We start from the raw sequence: 23,398 nt of genomic DNA on the forward strand, positions 1-23,398 counted from the left end.
AATATTCTCGTTCTTGTCCTTTTCATAGAAGTGATTATCTCTTGATGTTGTCTTTTTAGAATGATCCCACCCCTTGGTTTGAGCAGCCTCCAACCAAGTAGCTTTAAGGATTGCTTCTTGGAGAGTAGATGGATCAAAAGCACTCACTAGTCCTCGGGTTGCATCGGTTAGTCCTTCTATGAATAGATAGATGAGTCTTTCTTCAGATATTCTAGGGACCATAAGTGCTAATCTTTGAAATTCTGAGATATATTCCTCAAGAGTTCCTCTTTGTCTTATCCTCATGAATTCCTTGTAATATTTTTAGGGATGGGTGTGGTCAAATCTCTCAATAAGTCTTCTCTTGAAGGAATCATAGGTCCTAACATTCTTGTGATCTTGTGTAATTAGGCCATGATGCCACCATTCATGTGCTATTCCTTTTAGGTGTAGTATGGCAAATGTGATAGCATCCCTTTTGGTCAAAGGACAAAGGGTGAGGTGAGTCGCTAATTTTTTAATCCATGAATGAGCTGAGATTTTCCCGGATCCATCGAAGTTGGGAATGGTCATTTTCCCCACTTTGTTTTGTATCTCCAAGTTAGGTTGTGTCCTCCTTTTCCTATAGTTTCTCCTTGCATCAGCTGTAATGTCCCTTTGTCATGTCCCCTCCTTGAGCATTATATATAACCTAAATGAAGTAATTATTATTAATTAATATAATAATTACCAACAAATGATTACTTGGAATCAGAGAAACGAGACTCCCCTGAAATCGCCCAAACTCGGCGAGTCCGAGTCCGAGTCAGGCCAAACGAGTCCCAGGGGCTCGGACTCGGACTCGGCCGAGTCTGGAGAGTAAACTCGCCAGGCTCGCCGAGTTGGCGATTTTGGCTCAAAATCGCCAGACTCGGCGAGTCCTGAGCCCCAGACTCGGCTACTGGCTAGGTTAATAAAATGACAAAAAAAAAAACATTTTAAAAAGTTTTTTTAAAAAGTAGTAAGTTTTTTTGAAAGGGCGAAATTTGACATTTTGGTCTCTCCGTCAGGATTATTTTATGGAATATCTTATACTTTAAGTTATATTCCATATATACTGTCAGGATGTTTGAGAGTGGTTTCGGGCCTCTAGGAGTTATATTGCAAAATCTAGTTTTTGGAGGATTCTTCAATTTTCCAGACTTAGTCAAATTTCAGGATCAGGACATTCCAGACTTAGCCAAATTTCAGGGCATTTGAAGATCAGGATGACATTCCAGACTTTATCACTCACCAACTTGACCTAGCTTGGACCTTCAAGAATGATACTCACTCACCAAGCAAGACCCAATTAGCAACAAGAGCAAAACCAGGCCCTAAGGAAGACTCTCAAAGAAACCCTAATTCAGACTTGTAATAAGTTTTTTTGGCCTCGCGGGGCGCTGCCCCTCGACCTCGCCCTGTATCGCGACAGGGAGCGCGCAAGGGGCGCTGCCCCTTGACCCCACCTTGGGGGCGCTGCCCCCAAACCCCCTTCGAAAAATATGGGGGAAACTGCGTCGATAGAAGTAGAGAAAATTTAACCTACTAGTCTGACATTGATTGGATCGACCAGGTAGATATAGAGGTTGAGACTGTAGCCATGGCAGAGGAGGAGCGGAGAGCACGAGCACAGACAGGAGATTCAGAGGCAGATAGTGACACGGATGTTCCTGATGTTGGTGAGCATGGCATGGTGTCACGGGGAGCGGCTATGGCAGTCGAATCATCCAGGACCTACCTTAGACACCTTCGTAGGGGGCTGGAGCCGGAGGGTGCAGGCTCCTCTGAGCCATAGACTTGTAGTTGTATTTACCTTTGGTATTTGTATGAAACATTTGATGATGATCATATGATGACATGGATTTTTTATTCCATGAGTTTTGTAATATTGTATACATTTGACAATATTTATATATCTATGTTTGTTATTTTCTTCAGCTACAATTTGCGTTTATGCTTATGTGATTGATGTATACTTGTGTATGTAATCAAATGAACCGAGTTTGATGATGTTATTGTGTCTTTAAGGTGTATTCAATAAAGGGTGTCTGAAACAAGTTTTAAATATTTAAAAATCTCTAAATTTCTTGAGTTTTTCACTATCCCGAGTCCAGACGAGTCTGGAGCCAAGTCTGACGCCGAGTCCCGAGTCCGAGTCCGAGCCGAGTCCGAGTCCCGTTTCTTTGCTTGGAATAATTAAATATTTATTTATTGAATATTATTATTTAATTAATATTTATTAATTAATATTCTTGAAATATTTAATTAAAATGAATCAATATTATAAATAAATATTACATATTAATAAATAACAGTCTGTAACTGTAATTGATCAATAATGAATTATTAAGTAAACATTCATTATCATTTCTAACAAATATAATAATAAATAAATTCAGAGAACAGATAAAAACAATATATAATAGATGAATCCTGATCAATAAATAGGATTAATTATTAAATCATATGCTAAGCAGACTACTGGTGTCAGAGATTGTCCCCTCAACAATGGACAGTGATAAGTCTAATATTGCAGTGATTAATATAAGGAGTTACAATTTAAAGATAATATCTTGCCATTACCCATAATGCCAAGGCTGCGATTTGTATTGATGAAGTGAATGATTAATAAGTTGTTATGAAGAATGACGAATTTGAAGGGACATTACATAATAAAGACTATCGTAACTCAGTGGCACCGAATGGAGTATCCAATTAATAAAGAAGATTAATTAGTCATAAGCAAACACTAATTAGAGAACAGATTAGAGAACAGTGTGATTAAATTAAAGAGGCATGATAAGTAAACAACGATCATTTTGGAAAGGTGCGATTAACATATGAGAAGAAGAATTAATGAATAGTTGTATCTTTTGGTAACGCCACCTGTTGTATTCACAATCAAGATATAAAAAGGCAATTCAACCATCGAAGGTGGGGAGGATATATGTTTGTGTTTCATTGTCCAGTACGGGCTTGCTCATAAGAGCAGAAAAGATATCGGATATACTGACAAATGCTGGGCTATATATATATATTATTATTATTATTCCAGTTGGATCGCTCTTCTAAGAGCAATTGCCTTTGGCACACCAAACGATTGCAAAGAAATATACAACAGTTCGAATTGTACTTACAGGTTATTGTTGTGACTACAGACTGTATTAGGGAAGGAATAGAACATTAAGTTACTAGTAGATTATTACATCACGAGCAACATGCTGCAACTACTCATTAACTAATAACTGTTGAATATTAAGTTATGTCTGCGTTCTAATTAAGAATAAAGATTAGATCAGAACTAGTAAGTTACAGGCAGTAACATCCTTGACCTTGATGGTATGCATGGGAATGTATTTTACTATATGAAGTATGATAATGTTTCTATGCAGAATTTAATATTAATAGGTATATTAACATAGAGTGCAATATGTATTTAATAAGGATACCAAGTATCATGACAGTGGCAGACCAGATCTGACATGCATCAAATCTGTCTGCCAGCCAATAAATATATTACTAACTAGGATTGTTTAAGTTGGTAGTAGTATTATATAAATTATATAGAAGGATATCAGCTAATACATGGTACTATTACTCTCTCTCTCTCTCTATATATATATCCAAGTTAGAGTAAGGAATAATCTAAGGATTGTAAATATAGATATTGATAATAATAAAATATAATAATTATAATTAATATAATACCTTTAGAAATTAGTAATAATTCATATAATTAGTAATTAATAAATACATAAAGGATTTATAATGGATGAGAATAAGATTAATTATTTAGTATGGTAAAACAACAAGTACTTCATAGATTAAAGAAAGGATAAAACATCCCAGATTTGATTCATGTTAAGATAGTCTTGACTTTTAATCAAGTTAGTTCAAGTCATAAGTACTTTGAAAATAGATTAATTATGGTTAAAATTGACCAAATCCTAGTAGGGGACATTACAAATGGTATCAGAGCTTATGATTTTGCCATCCTGTGGGTAGTTAGTCAATGCTTAGAAAAGGAAACAAATTGAGTAAACAATTGGGCAATGAATTGCCATGCAAGGCTATCTGAGGGACGCTTCGACAACAAGTCCAATTGCAATAAATAAATAACGAAATAAATAAATAATTGATAAACAAAATATCTTTAAACTGTCCTAAAACTATAATCAGTTCCGTATTTCTCCACATCCCCAAGGGAGATGGGGGCCGCTAGGGAGGGGCGGAGTAATTCCATCCGATAGGATGCCCCAAGGGTGAAAGACTCCTCCTGAAATCTGGGCTGTATGCCCCAAGGGTGAATGGACCGAGTTCAGTAATCTAGGCTAACTTGAGAGTTGGTTTCAACCGCCCTAGATTGCCAAACGATCTTCTGGGAAAAGGGACGGATTGGTTTAAGTTTAGGCATGGTTTTAATGGCATCACTAGTTATATTATGATATTTGTATATTAAAATGCTGATTTATGATTATGTATTTACTATTTGCCTGATATGTCTTCAACCGATTGCTCCATTGTATATGTATGTTTAGTATAAGTGCTTCTGAGATTGCTTAATGCTGTCATGTTTTCAGCATGATTACATTATGCACCTTTATAATGTATGTTTCTTGTATTCTTTGTATATATAGTATGCTTATTCACAGATTGCTTCATGTCTAATGTTTTTTTTCCAGCATTCATGCCTTGTGTCTTTATGTGTTGTTTCATAATTGATATGTTTTCAGCACGTCCACTCCAAGTGTGTCTTTCTCATATGTGCTTTATACCCTATGTATGCTTCTTTATGTCTAATGTTTTTTTTCCAACATGCATTCCTTGTGTCTTTATATGTTGCTTCATAATTGATATGTTTTCAGCATGTCCAGTCCAAGTGTGTCTTTCTCATATGTGCTTTATACCCTATGTATGCTTGTGTGTTGTTTCTTATCTTGTGTGTATACTTCATGCCTCAATGTATTGGTATGGTACTTTGTATTTTATGTGAATTCTCTATCTATGCTCCATGCCTTATGTATATTACCTCTTGTTTACTTGTGTACCATTTCATACTTCATGTATATACTTATGGATTTGTGCTGCATGTCTGATATGTTTTTAAGTGAATTGCGTGCCTTATGTATTCTTCTCTTAAATATATATACTCTTCATAATTTATTGATAATGATGTGTCCACTGTGCCTTCAATATGTTTGCTCCATTGTATGTGTACATGTATAATTGTATTGTACAATTATGTGATCACTCCATGATTGTCTTTCTTATGAATGCCTTGTACCTTAGATGCATTTGTGTATTGCATCAGATCTTACATATCTTAAAGTGCATATTTCATGCCTTAACTAGTGCATATTACTTTGTGCTTTACGTGAATCCTCCATGCCATGCATATGTGCTCCATGTTATAGGTGCACTCATTTGGGTACCTTATACTTCACGTGTATTCATTGTGCTTCAAGCATATTCGTTTGTATGCTTTGTACTTCAAGTACATGTTTCTTTCCTCAGGGTATATTCATTTGTATGCTATGCTCAGGTGCTATGTACATGTTTCTTCATGCTTTGTGGATTCATGAACACTTCATACTCCATGTGTTGCTTAGCGAATATGTGCTACATGTATGCTTCATAACTTATGTAAACCCCTGCTTATGCACTACACGATTCATGTGTTACTTGTATTTCACTTGTATATTGCATACCTTAATTGTATTCACCATGCTTCACACCTTGTGTATATTCATGTGTATACTCCATGTTTGATAGAGATTCTCCTTGCCTTACATGCTTTGGATTTACACCTTGTGTGTAATCGTGTGTATGACTGAGGCCTTATGTATTCATGTGTATGCTGATGTATTGGGTTTGTGTATAGAGTGTTTACTCGGTATATGTATATATGCTTTACACTTCAAATCTAACATGTATTTACGACTATTGCTATATGCATTACTTATGTTTATGCTTCAAGACTTCCATGTATACTTGCATGTATTTGCATGACTTTGTTTGTATTACCTCATACCCTATGTAGATGCCTCATGTCTTACATACTTTTAATGCCTCATGCTTCATTGCTTGCATGTATTCATGTGTACTAAATATATCCAGGCTTCATGCCTCATGACCTTACGTATATTGTGTGTTTACATTATGTCTGTTTCATATCTTCATATATACATATGCATACCTTGTATTAGGAAGTGGCTCAGTTTGAGAAACTTGTCAATTGCTTGAGGACAAGCAATTTCGGGAAGGGCGAACTGTCATGTCCCCTCCTTGATCATTATATATAACCTAAATGAAGTAATTATTATTAATTAATATAATAATTACAAACAAATGATTACATGGAATAATTAAATATTTATTTATTGAATATTATTATTTAATTAATATTTATTAATTAATATTCTTGAAATATTTATTTAAAATGAATCAATATTATAAATAAATATTACATATTAATAAATAACAGTCTGTAATTGTAATTGTTCAATAATGAATTATTAAGTAAACATTCATTATCATTTCTAACAAATATAATAATAAATAAATTCAGTGTAATTTTGTGCCCTAGATTAGTAATTAGATTTATATCCTTTAATTATGCCCTAGATTGTAATCAGATTTATAACATTTTAGTAAACTCAGAAATGGAGGAAGTAAACAAGAGACAAACGCAAATACCCTGGAAAACCTCCAAGGAGGAAAAACCCAGCATTAAAGACCCACAGGTCAGATTATATATTCTCCCTTAATAACACAAGTACAATACTTAGCTTCCTTGACAAATCTGAATCCTTCTTGAATGATAGATCTGCACTTCTAAGCTCTTCAAGTCTGCACCAAAGATTGCCTTTGTCCTCTAGAACAAGTTCGCATAAGTCTAGACAATTTCGCACCCTCCAAGTGTAAGTTCGCACTTTTCATGCAGAGCTAATCCGCTTAATGAATGAATGATATTGTCTTTGCAAAGTATCTTTATTTATATGCATCTTAACCTTTATTATTACAAGTCGGCCTCCTTTTTTGGCGCCAATATTGTTATTGTGGCGTGGGGTTTTATGATGGCGTGCAGGCATAGGGCTGGGCTTAATCTTGGGGGCACATTACCCTTTAGGATAGGGCCCAGTCCTAAATGGGTTCGGATGTTGCCTTAAGGCAATCCGAACCCATATATTACCCTAGTTACAAACAACACTCCCTCTTAACTAGGGAAGAAGAGAATACATAATTTGAACCTTTAGAGTTCCATCTAGCACACAAGCATAGAATGGATCTAGCACACAAGCATAGAATTACATCTTCCACCTAGCACACAAGCATAGGATGGTTCTAGCACACAAGCATAGAAAGTGTAATACACAAGTGGGTCTTTACATAATTACAATTATCCATCTAGCACACAAGCATAGATTGGACACAATTCATTCTTGCACACAAGCAAAGAATGATTCAAAGTACTGCAGATAGAGTCACTGAGATTGGAGCTCCCTCTCAATCAGGGTTCCGTTTTCCACAACACCAAGTCTATCTCTGAAGTATTCGAACTTCACTTTGGATAAAGGTTTGGTAAGGATGTCCGCAATCTGTTCATCCGTGCTAATGTACTTTAGATGTTTGGCGCCTCTTTGCACCATGTCCTGAATGAAATGATAGTGTGTTTCCACATGTTTGGATCGGTCATGGAATACGGGATTTACTGACATCTTTATACAGCTTTTATTATCACAATGAATGGTGGTAGGACCACTAGCTTGACCAAATAATCCAACAAGGAGCTTGCGAAGCCACATTGCTTCTCTGGATGCAACAGATGCAGAATGCTACCGAAGATTGCTTTCTACATGCCCAAGAGATCACTGCAGAGCCCAAGTTGAAGCAGACACCTGAAGTACTTTTCCTGTCCTTGACACTGCCTACCCAATCTGAATCTGAGTAGCCTTCCAAGAGGATTGAGGTATTAAGTGAATACTTCAGCCCATAACCAATCGTGCCACGCAGGTATCTTAGAATGTGCTTGGCAGCAACCAGGTGAACAAGTTTAGGTAAGCTCATGAACTGACTGAGGGCATTCACAACATAACAGATATCTGGCCTAGTATTGACTAGGTACATCAAGGAACCAATCAACTGCCTGTACTCAGATGGATCTGCAAAATCAGAGTTAGCTGCAGAAACACTTAACTTCTTTAAGTTAGATTCCATAGGAGTATGCATAGGTTTACAATCCATCATTTTAAATCTTTTCAAAATATCAATAGTATATTTTCCTTGACTTAGAAAAATTTCATTGGATTTTTGCCATACTTCTAACCCTAGGAAGTAATGCATTAGACCTAAATACTTCATTTCAAATTCTGAGGCTAATTCCTTCTTACATCTTATGATTAATTTATTTTCACCAGTGAGAAATAAATCATCCACATACAAAACTAAAATAAGCATCTCATCATTATAAACTTTCAAGTAAATGCATCATTCTTGCAAAATCCTAAGCTTAGTAAGTACTTATCAATTCTTTCATACCAAGCATGAGGAGCCTGTTTGAGCCCATATAAGGCTTTCTTCAACCTGCAAACATGAGAATCTCTTTTATTGATTACATAACCTTTTGGTTGCTCAATATAGACTTCCTCTTCAATGACACCATTGAGGAAGGCTGTCTTAATGTCCATTTGATGCAGCTCCCAACCTTTGGCTGCAGCAATAGCTATTATAGATCTAATAGAAGTATATCTAGCAACAGGGGCAAAAGTTTCTTCATAATCTATTCCTTCCTTTTGAGAAAAACCATGAGCTACAAACCTAGCTTTATATTTTTCAATACTACATCAGCATTATGTTTCATTTTAAACAACCATTTAGAGGAAACAACAAACTTACCTTTGGGTCTGGGTACAATATCCCAGACATCATTTTTGATGATAGACCCATACTCTTCATCCATGGCTAATTTCCAAGCATGATGGATACATTGTGAGGTTCAGACTCAATGATATTACACATCACAGAAATGTAGTTGGTGTGATTTTGGGATCTCTTGCTATCTCTAAAGGTTCCTCTGGGAGCAGCAAATCCTTCAGCATCTTGAATCGTGTTTCTAACCCAAAGTGGTCTCTTCTTGTAGACCACAATATCCTGAGGTATAGCGGTAGAGTGCATAGGTTCTGTTGGGTCATCCTGAACTTCCTGATTTGGAAGGTCAGTAGACTCCTCCTGTATCTTAGGGTTAGCATCAACTATTGAATCTTGATTTTCAATCACCATATCATTATTGTTGGATAATGAACCTTTAGATCTTTTGAAAGCAATATCTTCTTCAAAAGTTACATCTCTACTTACCTCAACATACCTTGGACCTGAAATGTAGATCCTGAAGGCTTTGGAAGATTTGCTGTATCCCACTAAGATGCCTTTCTTTCCATATGGATCCGACTTGGTTCGTTTTTCTTTAGGCACATGAACATACACCGGGCTCCCGAATATCCTTAGGTGGCTGATGTCAGGTTTGATTCCTGTAAAGGCTTCTTCAGGAGTCACATCCTTTAGGGCACAATGAGGACATCTATTCTGAATATAAACTGCTGTTTTGGATGCTTCCGCCCATAGAAAAGGTTGTAGGTCTTGATCATGGATCATGGCTCTTGCAGCTTCAACAATGGTCCTATTCTTTCTTTCAGCAACTCCATTTTGCTGAGGATTGTAGGGAATGCAGAACTCCCTCTTAATTCCTGCTTTAACACAAAAGTCATAGAAACTACTTGAGGTGTATTCACCTCCATTGTCAGACCTCAAACATTTAATTCGATTTCCTGTAGTATTTTCAACCAAGGCTTTGAATTCTTTAAATCTGTTTAGGACTTCTTCAGACTCTTTAGATTTAAGAAAGTAGATCTATGTTTTCCTAGAGAAATCATCTATGAAGATAACATAACATAGGAAACCGCTAGGAGATGCTACAGACATAGGACCACATAAATCTAAATGAATAAGTTCTAACTTTTTTTTAGCCCTACTATCACTTTTATGAAAAGGATTCTTTACATTCTTACCCATTGCACAACCTTTACAAGCATCATCATGAGATAAACTGAGTTTAGGCATACCTTTAAACATTATACCGAGAGTGGGAAGAGCTTTAAAGTGTAGATGTCCAAGTCTTCTATGCCATATCTCACATGATTCAGGGGGCCTCATGAATGAGAGCTTGAATTGGATTAGCTGCAAGCTTATATAAACTATCACATCTATTTCCAATAATACGAGCAGTTTTGAAATTAGATTTCTTAGACCAAGCGAGTACTTTCCCTTCAGAAAATGCTATTTGCAAACCCTTATCTTCTAAGGTAGTAATGGAAATAAGATTTCTATTAATACCAAGTATAAAGAGAATATCACAGAGTTGTAAGGAAATACCAGAATCTAGTTTTAAAGAGGTAGTACCAGAACCTTTTACCGAGTATCGAGCATCGTCACCGATTACCACATGAACGTTGGTGTCCTTTTCAATAAGATCCGAGAGATGCTCACGAAAACCTGAGATGTGTCTGGAGGCACCACTGTCAAGTATCCACGTATTGCTGTCCGTAGGAACATTGCTGGATAGAGCAGAGATAAGAAGATAATCGTCACTTTGTTCGGCAACTTCATTTCAATTGACTTCCCTTTCCTTTGGATCATTCTGACAATCTCTGGCATAGTGACCATACTTATCACATCTGAAGCAACGAATGTGAGAGGAATCTCTTGACTTCTTCCTTGGATCATAGGAGGAGGATCTAAAATCTTTGCTTCTCTTTTCTTTCTTCCAATGTCCACCTTTCCTAGATTTAGCTAAGAGAACATGATTATCTTTGTGAGAGTTCTTGAGTTTTCCTCTTACCTCAATTCGAGATTCCTCTTCGATGCAATCAGATTGAAGACGCTCAAAGTTGGGACGATCGGCTCTTCCACCAATGCTACGAATGAATGGTTCCCATTCATCAAGTAGACCATTTAATGCAATCATAACAAGATCTTTATCCGAGATTTGGCAATCAAGAGTACTTAGCTTGTCCTTTAGTTCATTGATCTTCATGAAGTAGGCTATGATTGAGTCTTCTTTCATTTTCACGTGAAGAAGCTGTTGTCTTAGAGCAAGAGCCCTGCTGAGGTTGTTGACTTCATACATCCCTTCCAAGTGTTTGATCATTTCCTTGGCAGACACAAACTTTGATATGACAGTGCCAAGATGATTCTTGACGGACTCAATTATGATCTTCCTAGCCTTGAGGGAATCTTTCTTGAACTGTTTCAGCTTTTCAGCATCTTCTGGAGGAGACAACCTTTCTTCTTCTACAAATTTCAGCAGATCATTCTCTTCAAGGATCAATAGAATACGGACTTTCCAAGCAGCAAAATCAAGGGCTCCATCAAGTCTATCTTCAGCCCTCAAACCTGACATTTTAATCTGAAAACAAACAGTAGCTATATGCAACAAATGATTTACTAAAATCAGAAGTTAGTGACACCTTAGCTCTGATACCATGTAATTTTGTGCCCTAGATTAGTAATCAGATTTATATCCTTTAATTATGCCCTAGATTGTAATCAGATTTATAACATTTTAGTAAATCATAATTCAGTAAACTCAGAAATGGAGGAAGTAAACAAGAGACAAACGTAAATACCTTGGAAAACCTCCAAGGAGGAAAAACCCAGCATTAAAGACCCACAGGTCAGATTATATATTCTCCCTTAATAACACAAGTACAATACTTAGCTTCCTTGACAAATCTGAATCCTTTTTGAATGTCAGATCTGCACTTCTAAGCTCTTCAAGTCTGCACCAAAGATTGCCTTTGTCCTCTAGAACATGTTCGCATAAGTCTAGACAATTTCGCACCCTCCAAGTGTAAGTTCGCACTTTTCATGCAGAGCTAATTCGTTTAATGAATGAATGATATTGTCTTTGCAAAGTATCTTTATTTATATGCATCTTAACCTTTATTATTGCAAGTCGGCCTCCTTCCTTTTTGGCGCCAATATTGTTATTGTGGCGTGGGGTTTTAGGATGGCGTGCAAGCATAGGGCTGGGCTTAATCTTGGGGGCACGTTACCCTTTAGGATAGGGCCCAGTCCTAAATGGGTTCGGATGTTGCCTTAAGGCAATCCGAACCCATATATTACCCTAGTTACAAACAACACAGAGAACAGATAAAAACAATATATAATAGATGAATCCTGATCAATAAATAGGATTAATTATTAAATCATATGCTAAGCAGACTGCTGGTGTCAGAGATTGTCCCCTCAACAATGGACAGTGATAAGTCTAATATTGCAGTGATTAATATAAGGAGTTACAATTTAAAGATAATATCTTGCCATTACCCATAATGCCAAGGCTGCGATTTGTATTGATGAAGTGAAGGATTAATAAGTTGTTATGAAGAATGACGAATTTGAAGGGACATTACACAATAAAGACTATCGTAACTCAGTGGCACCAAATGGAGTATCCAATTAATAAAGAAGATTAATTAGTCATAAGCAAACACTAATTAGAGAACAGATTAGAGAACAGTGTGATTAAATTAAAGAGGCATGATAAGTAAACAACGATCATTTTGGAAAGGTGCGATTAACATATGAGAAGAAGAATTAATGAATAGTTGCATCTTTTGGTAACGCCACCTGTTGTATTCACAATCAAGATATAAAAAGGCAATTCAACCATCGAAGGAGGGGAGGATATATGTTTCTGTTTCATTGTCTAGTACGGGCTTGCTCATAAGAGCAGAAAAGATATCGTATATACTGACAAATGCTGGGCTATATATATATATATATATTATTATTCCAGTTGGATCGCTCTTCTAAGAGCAATTGCCTTTGGCACACCAAACGATTGCAAAGAAATATAAAACAGTTCGATTATAGGTTATTGTTGTGACTACAAACCGTGTTAGGGAAGGAATAGAACATTAAGTTACTAGTAGATTATTACATCACGAGCAACATGCTGCAACTACTCATTAACCAATAACTGTTGAATATTAAGTTATGTCTGCGTTCTAATTAAGAATAAAGATTAGATCAGAACTATTAAGTTACAGGCAGTAACATCCTTGACCTTGATGGTATGCATGGGAATGTATTTTACTATATGAAGTATGATAATGTTTCTATGCAGAATTTAATATTAATAGGTATATTAACATAGAGTGCAATATGTATTTGATAAGGATACCAAGTATCATGACAGTGGCAGACCAGATCTGACATGCATCAGATCTGTCTGCCAGCCAGTAAACATATTACTAACTAGGATTGTTTAAGTTGGTAGTAGTGTTATATAAATTATATAGAAGGATATTAGCTAATACATGGTACTATTACTCTCTCTCTCTCTATATATATATATCCAAGTTAGAGTAAGGAATAATCTAAGGATTGTAAATATAGATATTGATAATAATAAAATATAATAATTATAATTAATATAATACCTTTAGAAATTAGTAATAATTCATATAATTAGTAATTAATAAATACATAAAGGATTTATAATGGATGAGAATAAGATTAATTATTTAGTATGGTAAAACAACAAGTACTTCATAGATTAAAGAAAGGATAAAACATCCCAGATTTGATTCATGTTAAGATAGTCTTGACTCTTAATCAAGTTAGTTCAAGTCATAAGTACTTTGAAAATAGATTAATTATGGTTAAATCAGATGGTCCAATATCTCTTCATTAACGTCTCCATCAAATGGTTTCCTTGATTTTTACTTACACCATGAACAAAGGTATTTCTACTTGAATAGAGCTGCTCTATCTCAGTATTTTTTGCTTATGGGTTCTTTTTTGTTCCCAAACTCAAGTAAGTCCCAATTTCCTAGATGATGCAAGAATGAATCTCCAGCCTTTTCAACTCAGCCACTGAAAGTGAAATTTCAGTAACATCTTCCAACCTGTGGAACCTTGTCTTATTCTCGTCCATTTCTTTGTCCATATCTTTGGTCATGACTGTAGAAACTGTTCTCACTCTCCTATTCCCATTCCACTTACCAATTTTGTGTTCAAATGGTTTTAGATTGCCGCTATCACTTGCTACACTTATAGGCATTACCTGTAGTCACCCTAACTTCTTGAATACTCACAACTGATTTATTTTAAGGATTTCAAACCTTCTTTTATACCAATTTATATGTAAACAGCTGAGCATGGTCATTATAGATATCTATTCTAGCACAATAAATTTAAAAAATTAGAGCCACACATCTATTTCATACATGGAACTTTGAAGGCAACATACACAATGCAAAGGAATAATAAAACAATGAAAACAAGCTTATAAGACAGGAAATGGGATTTATCCTGGGGAAATTGAAGTTGGGTGAGAATTCCAGCAAGAGTGAGCTGCTTCAGCTCCTCAATTGCTAATATTTGGTTAAATGTAAGTATGCAATTTCCTCTAGGACATGAAAAATGCTTCATGAACACGAAGAATGCACTAATGCCAGCCTGTACAATGGTTTTCCAATTTGTTTTTATCATCCATGTCTTTAATGGGCTGGGCTGTTTTACAACAAAATGATGCAAGGAAAAGGAAGATCATCTTTTCCAGTCATTACTCTGCCTGAAAACCCCAAAATTGCTGAGGCGAAGTGAATTGCATCCTGTTGGAAATCATCAGTTTTGTTGCCAACTCCATAATACTGACTGTTTGGCTTCAAAACAGATTATTAGGAAGAAAAACAAGATTTTGTAGCTTCTTGACTGAAAGTGACAACTTTTGTTGCTCCTGCAACATCTTTGATCCGTTTTAGGGATTGTGTTTTCAGGCTGCAATGTGGAAAAGGTTTTGGCCATCTTGAGTAGTTAAACTGATGTACACTGTTAGTTTAGTGTGTGAATGTTGTGTAAATGGAATGCTGCTACGATCCTCTTGAATTTCACTTCTTGCTTTAAATAACATGGAAAACTTCTCTTCACCATTACTGCGTTCATGAGCATCTCTATAATCAGATTGGCGATAGCCTTTTGTTCAGCATCAATAGTAATACCCATTACCCTTATTTTAACCTAAACACCCAATTTTGTTTTTGTAGGCCCTCCATTTTCATGCTGTGAATTATTGTTACTTTCCCTCTGTCCACTTGCTTGGGCTTTGAAAACTGTTTTGCATCTCCATCTTAAGCATGATAATTATTATAGCCACAATCAGGCGAGTTCTGCTGACATATCTGCAGAAGGCTCCTCCATCATGACTTTCAGGCTTTAGGTCCTAGGGCCTATTATTAGTTCCTGCCGTGCCAGCAGGATACTAATGCATCCATTAGATGCATTTCTTATATTTAGTTGACCAATCACTTTCTAGTTATTTTTTCACTTTTTATTTTTTTCAAATGTTTTGATATTTAAAATATTTATTCTTATTTTCATTGGTTCCTGCCATTAAATTTTGTTATAAAAAATAAATCTTAATTTGATTTAAGCTTCGGGAAACTTCTCAACTTCTCCACTGCCTGCTCCACCCCTCTTCCATAAATAATTATTATTACTCAATTTTTGCCCTAATTCTTGTCTGCCTCATAGAAGCTCGGTTTCAAAGCTAGGGTTTGAGGCTTAAAATCTTCTGGTTATAGTTTGATGCGGCCTTGCTGCTAAACCCTTAGGAGTTCCAATCATGGCGGTCGGGTAAGTTTCTCTTTTTCTCTTATCGTCACTGTATCCCCAGATTTCTTCATTACATTCCTGTTAACAGCAAACGATTTCCTGGGTAAATGCTAACACTGCAGCAAATGATTTGCTTTCATATTGGGTAAAGGCTAACACTGCAACTCGACTGCTCCAGGAACCTGCCTGGTAAGCAAAAATCACTGTTAATTAAAAGCTATTTGGAATCAATAGCCAAACGCTTTATATAGAATGCAGTCAGAATAAAAAACTAAAAAACCAAAACAATGCAGGGAGATTAAAGAATCAAAACCATGCCCTTATAGACCGACTTGTATGAATCTATCTCATACCACGTAGCTGTTATGTTTGTCAACCTGCTTGCCACGTCCCGTTTCATGGTGACACTAGGTTCTCAGCAGTGGCAACAACTTCGAAGGATGGAGCATGGATGCCTGCGGCGAAGAGAACGAAGAAACCCTACATGCCTGCGGCGGACGTGAAAAACAATTAGGTTTTCCGTGAATATGTTAGAAAATATTAGGGTTAGTAATAGGTCATTTTAAAATAGTTTATCGTCACTGAATCCCCAGATTTCTTCATTGCATGCGAAGTCATTATTTTTAGTTCTTGCCGACAGACAGAAACTAACGCAATCGTTGAATGCATTTGATTTTTTGTGCTTTTAGACTTTGACAAATGTTTAAATATATAAATAAAATTTATAATTATTAATAAGAAATTATTTATAGTGAACATGATTGGTTCATGCGGTTCAAATTTCTCAAAATAATCAAATTTAAAGAATAATCAATCTGTCCTCAAATCTTTATCGCTTGGTACAGATATCCAGGTAATTGTATTTATTGTATCTATATAGAGCAGTTGTATATCAGTCAATGCATTAATGCATATCTGTGTGCAACATTTAGTTCTCTTGGTAGATTCGCTATTTATAAAATCTACTGATCTAAGGAACTGTTCTGCAAATCTTGTGCAAATATATCTAGACATAAAAGCTTAGCAGCGGCTTATTGAAGGCAGCCAAGAGAAGCTGATGCTTTTATTTCAATAGCAAATAGTTATGTTTAGAAAACCCTTGTTTCTGCGGAAACAGTGCAAAGAAATTTAGCAAGGACTAAATCTTCTGTTTTGTAGCTGTTTTTTAAGGTTTATTGCTCTTTTCCTAAATCTGTTTCTTCAATTTAGAGCAGAGGTGTCAAGTTGTGTTGGGTGTTAGGCTCAGCCGTTGTATGCAATGTAATGGTTAGTGCCTTCCAAAAAAAACTCTGCAAGGCATGTTGCAATAAAGAAAATGAATTAAGTGAAAAATCTGAAATATAAAAAGATTGACCTCTCTGTTTGTAACCATTGTCTACAATATACAAAAATAAATGCCACACGTGGAAATCAACTGATCCTTGTATGCCACGTTCCCACCTATGTGTTGTCCAATGCTCTCAACATGTCATTCCTTTTCTTTTCCATCTCCTAATTCGTTCCTATTAATCAGCTATGCTTGCAATTAGCTTTCTGTTAATTGATTTTAATTATTGTTGCCTAATTCATCACACTATACTTGTACCTCGCTCCTTTTTATTATTTTAGTTTCTTTACTTTTTCTTTTCATCATCAAAATGCATCTTTCGCTAGCGTTAGAGCAAACTTGGCCCACCCAACAGGTTACTCTAATCTAGAAATTGCATGCGAGCTTGTCATTATCATGCGTTAATTGATGAACATAAACCTTGGTTAAATTTGAACCATCAACAATTCAAATAGATGACTACAGATCACCTTCTAAATGTTCTTTTAATCTTAGCCATGGTATTGTATCTTAAAGAGTTCAAAGATACAATATCAAAGAGTGGGTATACATGGCATTGTCAATGTATATTGTCAAGTAGCCTGGCTGACATTAGTTTCAATATACTTGCAAAAATAATTTAAATCTTTCACTATTGTACTTTGTGATATCAGTAGTACTCTTTTGATAGTGAAGAGAAGCATTTTTAATTTTATAACAAAACATTATTGTGACCTTCCGTCATATCATTAAAGATTTTACTAAGCAATGGTCAATGCAATTATAATTTTTCAATACATAGGATTAATCAATGCTATCAGATTTCTACAATCCATGTAAAACTCATTAGTAGCTTCTGGATTGCTTTCAAGAGTAAATTGCATCCTCCATTTCTACTGCATTCATGGCAGGGCTTTAATTGCTCTGAATGGAGTGAAGTAGAATGTAGCTCCTACACCTCAAATGTAATCAAACTTCATCTTGCCAATCACACGCAAAATGTATATGATTTCTGGTCTAGCGAGAGAAATGGCAGACTTGCTAAAGATTTGTTCCAACTAAAACAGCTGCAGCATTTAGATTTAAGCTTCAATTATTTGACTGGTGTTCTGCCCAAAGGTACCTTTTTAAAGCAATATTTCATGTTTTTTGATTTAAGCTTTTCATTGCAAGAATTTGAATAGTTTTTATTCTTTTGTTTAACCTGTAGGTCTATTTGCCCTGCAAGAATTGAGACATCTAGATTTGAGCTTCAACTTTTTTGAAGGTGAAATACCAGAGAATTTTGCCTCTTTGCACAACTTAGTTTATCTCAACTTGTCCAAGGCTAGGTTCGATGGTACAATTCCACAACAATTGGGGACTCTTTCTCAGTTGGAATTTTGGACCTATCTGTGGGACATATGTTTAAGTATGAATTTAAATATGAATTTGAAAGTTATGTTTATTTTGAGGAAATGCAGAGTCCTAGTTTAGCGTGGACAGAAAAGCTGTGGAAATTAGAATACTTGTCTCTCAGTGGAGTAGTGCTGAATATGTCAGGAAAGCAATTGAAGGAGACCCCTTTCTCATCTCCACAATCTCCAACGCCTCCACCTTGCAGCCTGCATGCTTTCAGGCCACATTCCCAATGCTAGCATATTAAAAAACTTATATTTTGACTCCTAATTGCTGTATTTCCCACTAATTTGTCATTTGACAAACATATTAAAAAACATAAATTCTATTTGATGTCAAATTTGAGTGCTGATTACCCAAATGAACTCTTCTTTTACAGCTGGGAAGGGCTGCGCCCTAATCCTATACCCAGATACCTATGCACCTTGGCGTCTATAGCACCCAGCCACGACACAGCTCTCCTATCAATCTGACATCCACCCAAAACATGCACAACATGCATGAATATAGTTACAAAATGGCGGCAAGCCAATGAGGACTATATGTACACACTTTATAAGAAACAAAGACTGTTAACATGACCCCTATTTGTTTCTGGTGCATTTATATCTGTAAACTGTACAGCCTTCAATTGCGTCAATAAGATGAATCTTTGATGATGATGTCCTTTAATTGAGCATGGGATATACAGAAATACAACGGTTTTTGCAAATGTTATTGTGCTCGGAGAATTTGGTCTGCATTTCGTCAATTCATTATGCTTAATTACGCACATATTGTAAATCTTAAATACTAACAATGTTTAATTCTGTATAAAATATGCAGAAATTGAATAATTGTCTCTATTATAATATGTTTTTTAATCAAATTCACTTTACTAGAAATCTCTGGATCCAATGTCTTCTAGCAGTCGTAATTCTTCATATTTACAAAAACCTTAGACAGTATTGATGTTTTATTAGGTATATAATATAGATGAATAGATCAACATCATGTACAATTGTGCACTTGATAACATCAATGCCAATATTATTTACTAGTGCCTCATCTACTGGTTGTCCACCACTAATATCCACTGCATGGTATTTTCCATAGAAATAATATGCTTGCATGTAATGGATGCGTTTTATATTTGAAGGACATTCGTAGCATTTGTAAACAAATTTCATGTTTAAATGTACCCATACACATATTGTACCTTATGCACCTTGTGATTTACACAAAGATTATGCGCCACCTTATTCTTGCAGGGGTTTTACTCTGAGTAATCCATATGTCGAAGAAAACATTAGACAAATTTTCTATAAAGACTACATAAACTTCAAGTAAAATTACCATTATGCCATTGACCTACGAATACAATGCATATGTTTTTCATTTTAAATAGAAAATTCACCAATCAGTAAGACTTCACAAAAAATTCTACTCCGATCTGCTGCTAAATTGAAGTCAATTGGCTTGAAATAAGTTACACAACCTACATCTCCTATCGCACGTTCAAATTGACTCCATCAAAGTTTTGTCCTCTCTTCTATTGCATTTCTTTACATCATAAATAAAATACAAATAGGAATTTTATCTGTGTATGTATCAATATTATACAAAATTATCAAAACCTTCCACAATCATTACAATTATCATTATTACTTTCTTTATCACTAAATTGATTTTCAATACTATTATCCATTACCTTTTGTTTCACTCAAACAATCTCATATATCTAGCATCAACATAAACCTTTTCTAACTCCTCTCTACTATTCATACATTCCTTTTTCTCCTTAACTATCCTCATTTTTAACTCTCGGCAGGAACATGATGCTTTGCGTCTCTTGTTATTAGAGTAGGTATCAATAACTGCTTCAGAAACATCAAGCTCGTGAGCATTCTCATCAAAATTTCCAGAAAAATGGGTCTTACAGTTAATGTGATTAATCTACTTGCAAGTCACACACAGCGAAAGCTCTCATTCACTGAAACAAACGGTTTATTTTAGTGCATAACCATTGTAACAATCATGTATTCCTTTTTTTGTCAGGACACAAGGGTTTCTAGCCCTCTTTACAGGGGATACAGGAGAAATCCGTGCTGAAGTTAGAGAACAGATTGATGGCAAAGTAGCTGAATGGAGGGAAGAAGGCAAAGCTGAAATTGTACCCGGTGTTCTTTTTATTGATGAAGTTCATATGCTTGACATTGAATGTTTCTCATTTTTGAATCGTGCTTTGGAGAATGAGATGGCACCAATATTGGTTGTTGCAACAAATCGGGGTATCACAAAAATTCGTGGGACAAATTACAAGTCCCCACATGGTATCCCCATTGATCTATTGGATCGCTTGCTGATCATTTCAACACAACCATATGAAGAAGATGAGCTGCGGAAAATTATTGATATAAGGTGTGAAGAGGAAGATGTTGAGATGACAGATGATGCCAAGGAACTTCTAACAAAGATAGCAGTTGAGACATCTCTGCGTTATGGTATTCATTTAATTACAGCAGCTTCTCTAGCTTGCCTTAAGCGGAAAGGAAAATATGTTGAGCTTGATGATGTCAGCCGGGTGTACTCTTTATTTATGGATGTTAAGAGGTCAACACAATTTCTCATGGAATATCAGGAGCAATTTATGTTTAATGAGGTTCCCGGTGAGGTTTATGAAGAGGATCCAATGGCTGAATAATTGTTTTCCTGTGCCATCAACATTTTGAAGAAAGTGCACGATTTTGTAGTAATGAGGATGAGAAGCAGAAGAGTTTGTAAAGCAGGCCACATTGTTAACAAATGCATAGGTTTTTTTTAATCATTGCATATATTTGTTACATATTATTGGCTTGTTTTGTAATAATAGTTTTTGAGATCTGATAGACCTCAGCACCATGCAAGTGACTGAAATACATTGAATTGAATGTTTGAATGAAAACTGTGTTGATATGAATGCTTTTTATGTACAGAGAAATCCATGGTAAAGAAATATTGAACGTGAACTGTGTTTTATGTGAAAATAGTATATTTTGTTTTCCTTTTCTGATAAGGCGTTAACCGCTTTTTTTTTGTTTATTAGGTCCTGCCGGCTCATGTATTTTTTTGAGTGACAAACCAATCGCAATACAAATACTGTTACAATTTTATAGTTGGAAATTATTTTTCTGATTTAATAATTTTAAAAATATTATTTGTTCCTTTCTCTAGTGGCTTATTCCGGGAATGGTCATTGTGAAATTAGTTTTTTTTTTTTTCTCATTCAATGACACTAATATTTTTGAAAGTCGTTGCATTTATTTCATGCAACATTAAATGTAGTTTGAAATGTGGGAACTAATAGTATATAAATATTCCTTTCACATACATGTTTGTGATTTAATGAAAAAAAAAACAATAATAAACAAGAGACGCATAGCGTCAAGTTCCTGCACACAGTGGAGCAGGGGAAAGCAAAAATAATCTGTAAACAGTAATGCTGAAATGTGATTTGTGGTTTTAAATTCAGAGTCATTGTTGTTGAATTCAATGAACTATTTGTATCATAGCATCATTTTGTTAGCATGGTGAACAATTTAAATTGGTGGGGGATATAAATTCCTGTTAACACTAGTTTATGAGAGATACAAAAAGAAGATTCAAAACACAAAACAATGAAGATATTAAGCAACGATATGTATTATTAACTATATTGCATGATGTTTAAAATGAATTGGTGCATGAACAGTAGTGATGGCGCATGCAGGCATTGCCTTTATATAATGTATTATTCCATGATTTGAATTGTTCTGAAAATCTTTTAAAAATTGTATACCCCAGTTTCATTAGTGGTTGGCAAAATATTGGAACAAATGATTTGCTCTTATTGTATCCATGTTGTTGATGTCCTAAAATTCCACATTAAAGTGTCAAATAACTTCATTATTTCATGAAAGGTGACAAAGTTCACTTGCAGCATTAGCATACTATAAAACTAAAATAGTCTTTATAGAATCTATCAACAGAAGGATAGAATGTAACAATTTAATGATCACTGGCTTGAACAATGTTTAATGAAAATCTCAAATGCATGAAGAGATTTTAAGTTAAACAAGAAATACTTGAACAATCATACTCAACAATAACATGATGAATAAGTAGTAGAAAGGTTCCCAAAGTAATCAACTGTTTTAACAATGTGCTCTATAAAAGTATCAGCAGTAGGTGTAGGAATGTGAGAAGAGATAGCAGCTGCTACTAATTATCACAAATGCTGAGAAAATGCAAGGAATAAGATGGTGTAAGTAGATCTTAAGACTTAAGTAATTGGCAGATGAAATAGAATAGCAAATAATTTAGGCAGTTCAAACAATTCAGGTATTGAAATCAGAAAACATAGAATGGAAATAATGGCTTTCATTTTATTTTCTTTCATATGGTTTGAAGATTCCAGTGGCATGATGCAAGAGAGCGTGGATTCCAGAGAACTCATTTAGTGGAGTCAACAGTTTTCTGTTTTATGAGTTTTACAAATATCATACATATATCAAACTCCTTGTCTCGTTGTACATTTGTTTGCAAGTGTATTACAAAGTTAGTTTGGAATGTATAATTGATGTTGTAAAGTAATTTCATTAATAAGAAAGCAAGAGATCATAGAACATGATGAAGTTAGGAAGGAGAAGCTGTTAATTTTAGCACTTTCAGATTGATATAACTTGGAATTTAGACATGGTTTCTAATTAGTTAGTTTAATTGAAAGAAAATGACAATATAGAAATGAACAAATTGAGAGCAAGACACAGTTACCCTGGGAAAACCTCCTAGGAGGAAAAACCCAGCCAGAAAAGATCCTTGGATCTGATTATGGATTATAGTTATGTAATCATTACAACACTTATCTCTTGTATTTGCAGATTCAGATGTTGTTGTCTAGGAGGTGCCTTCAACATTCACTTGCTGTCATATGCAGAATAGATACTGCTGCTCCCTTCTCCAGATTGTAGGCTTCTAAGAATTATGCTGAGTATGACCTTAAGTTGACAGTCCTTCAAT

At 35.3% G+C, this 23,398-nt stretch overlaps 1 protein-coding gene across 2 annotated transcripts in view; it reads left to right on the forward strand.

The window, feature by feature from the left end:
• The window catches only part of LOC131079981 (uncharacterized), a 36,811-nt gene extending 15,442 nt beyond the window's left edge, over positions 1-21,369 (forward strand). For both annotated transcript variants that reach the window (XM_058018037.2, XM_058018038.2), the window contains exon 4: positions 20,420-21,369. In XM_058018037.2, coding sequence (XP_057874020.1) covers positions 20,420-21,065 — 646 coding nt within the window. In that variant the 3' untranslated portion in view covers positions 21,066-21,369. The remainder of the gene's footprint in view (positions 1-20,419) is intronic.
• The last annotated feature ends 2,029 nt before the right edge of the window (positions 21,370-23,398 follow it).

Source organism: Cryptomeria japonica, chromosome 10, assembly GCF_030272615.1.
Source record: "Cryptomeria japonica chromosome 10, Sugi_1.0, whole genome shotgun sequence".
In the NCBI taxonomy this organism is placed as follows: domain Eukaryota; kingdom Viridiplantae; phylum Streptophyta; class Pinopsida; order Cupressales; family Cupressaceae; genus Cryptomeria; species Cryptomeria japonica.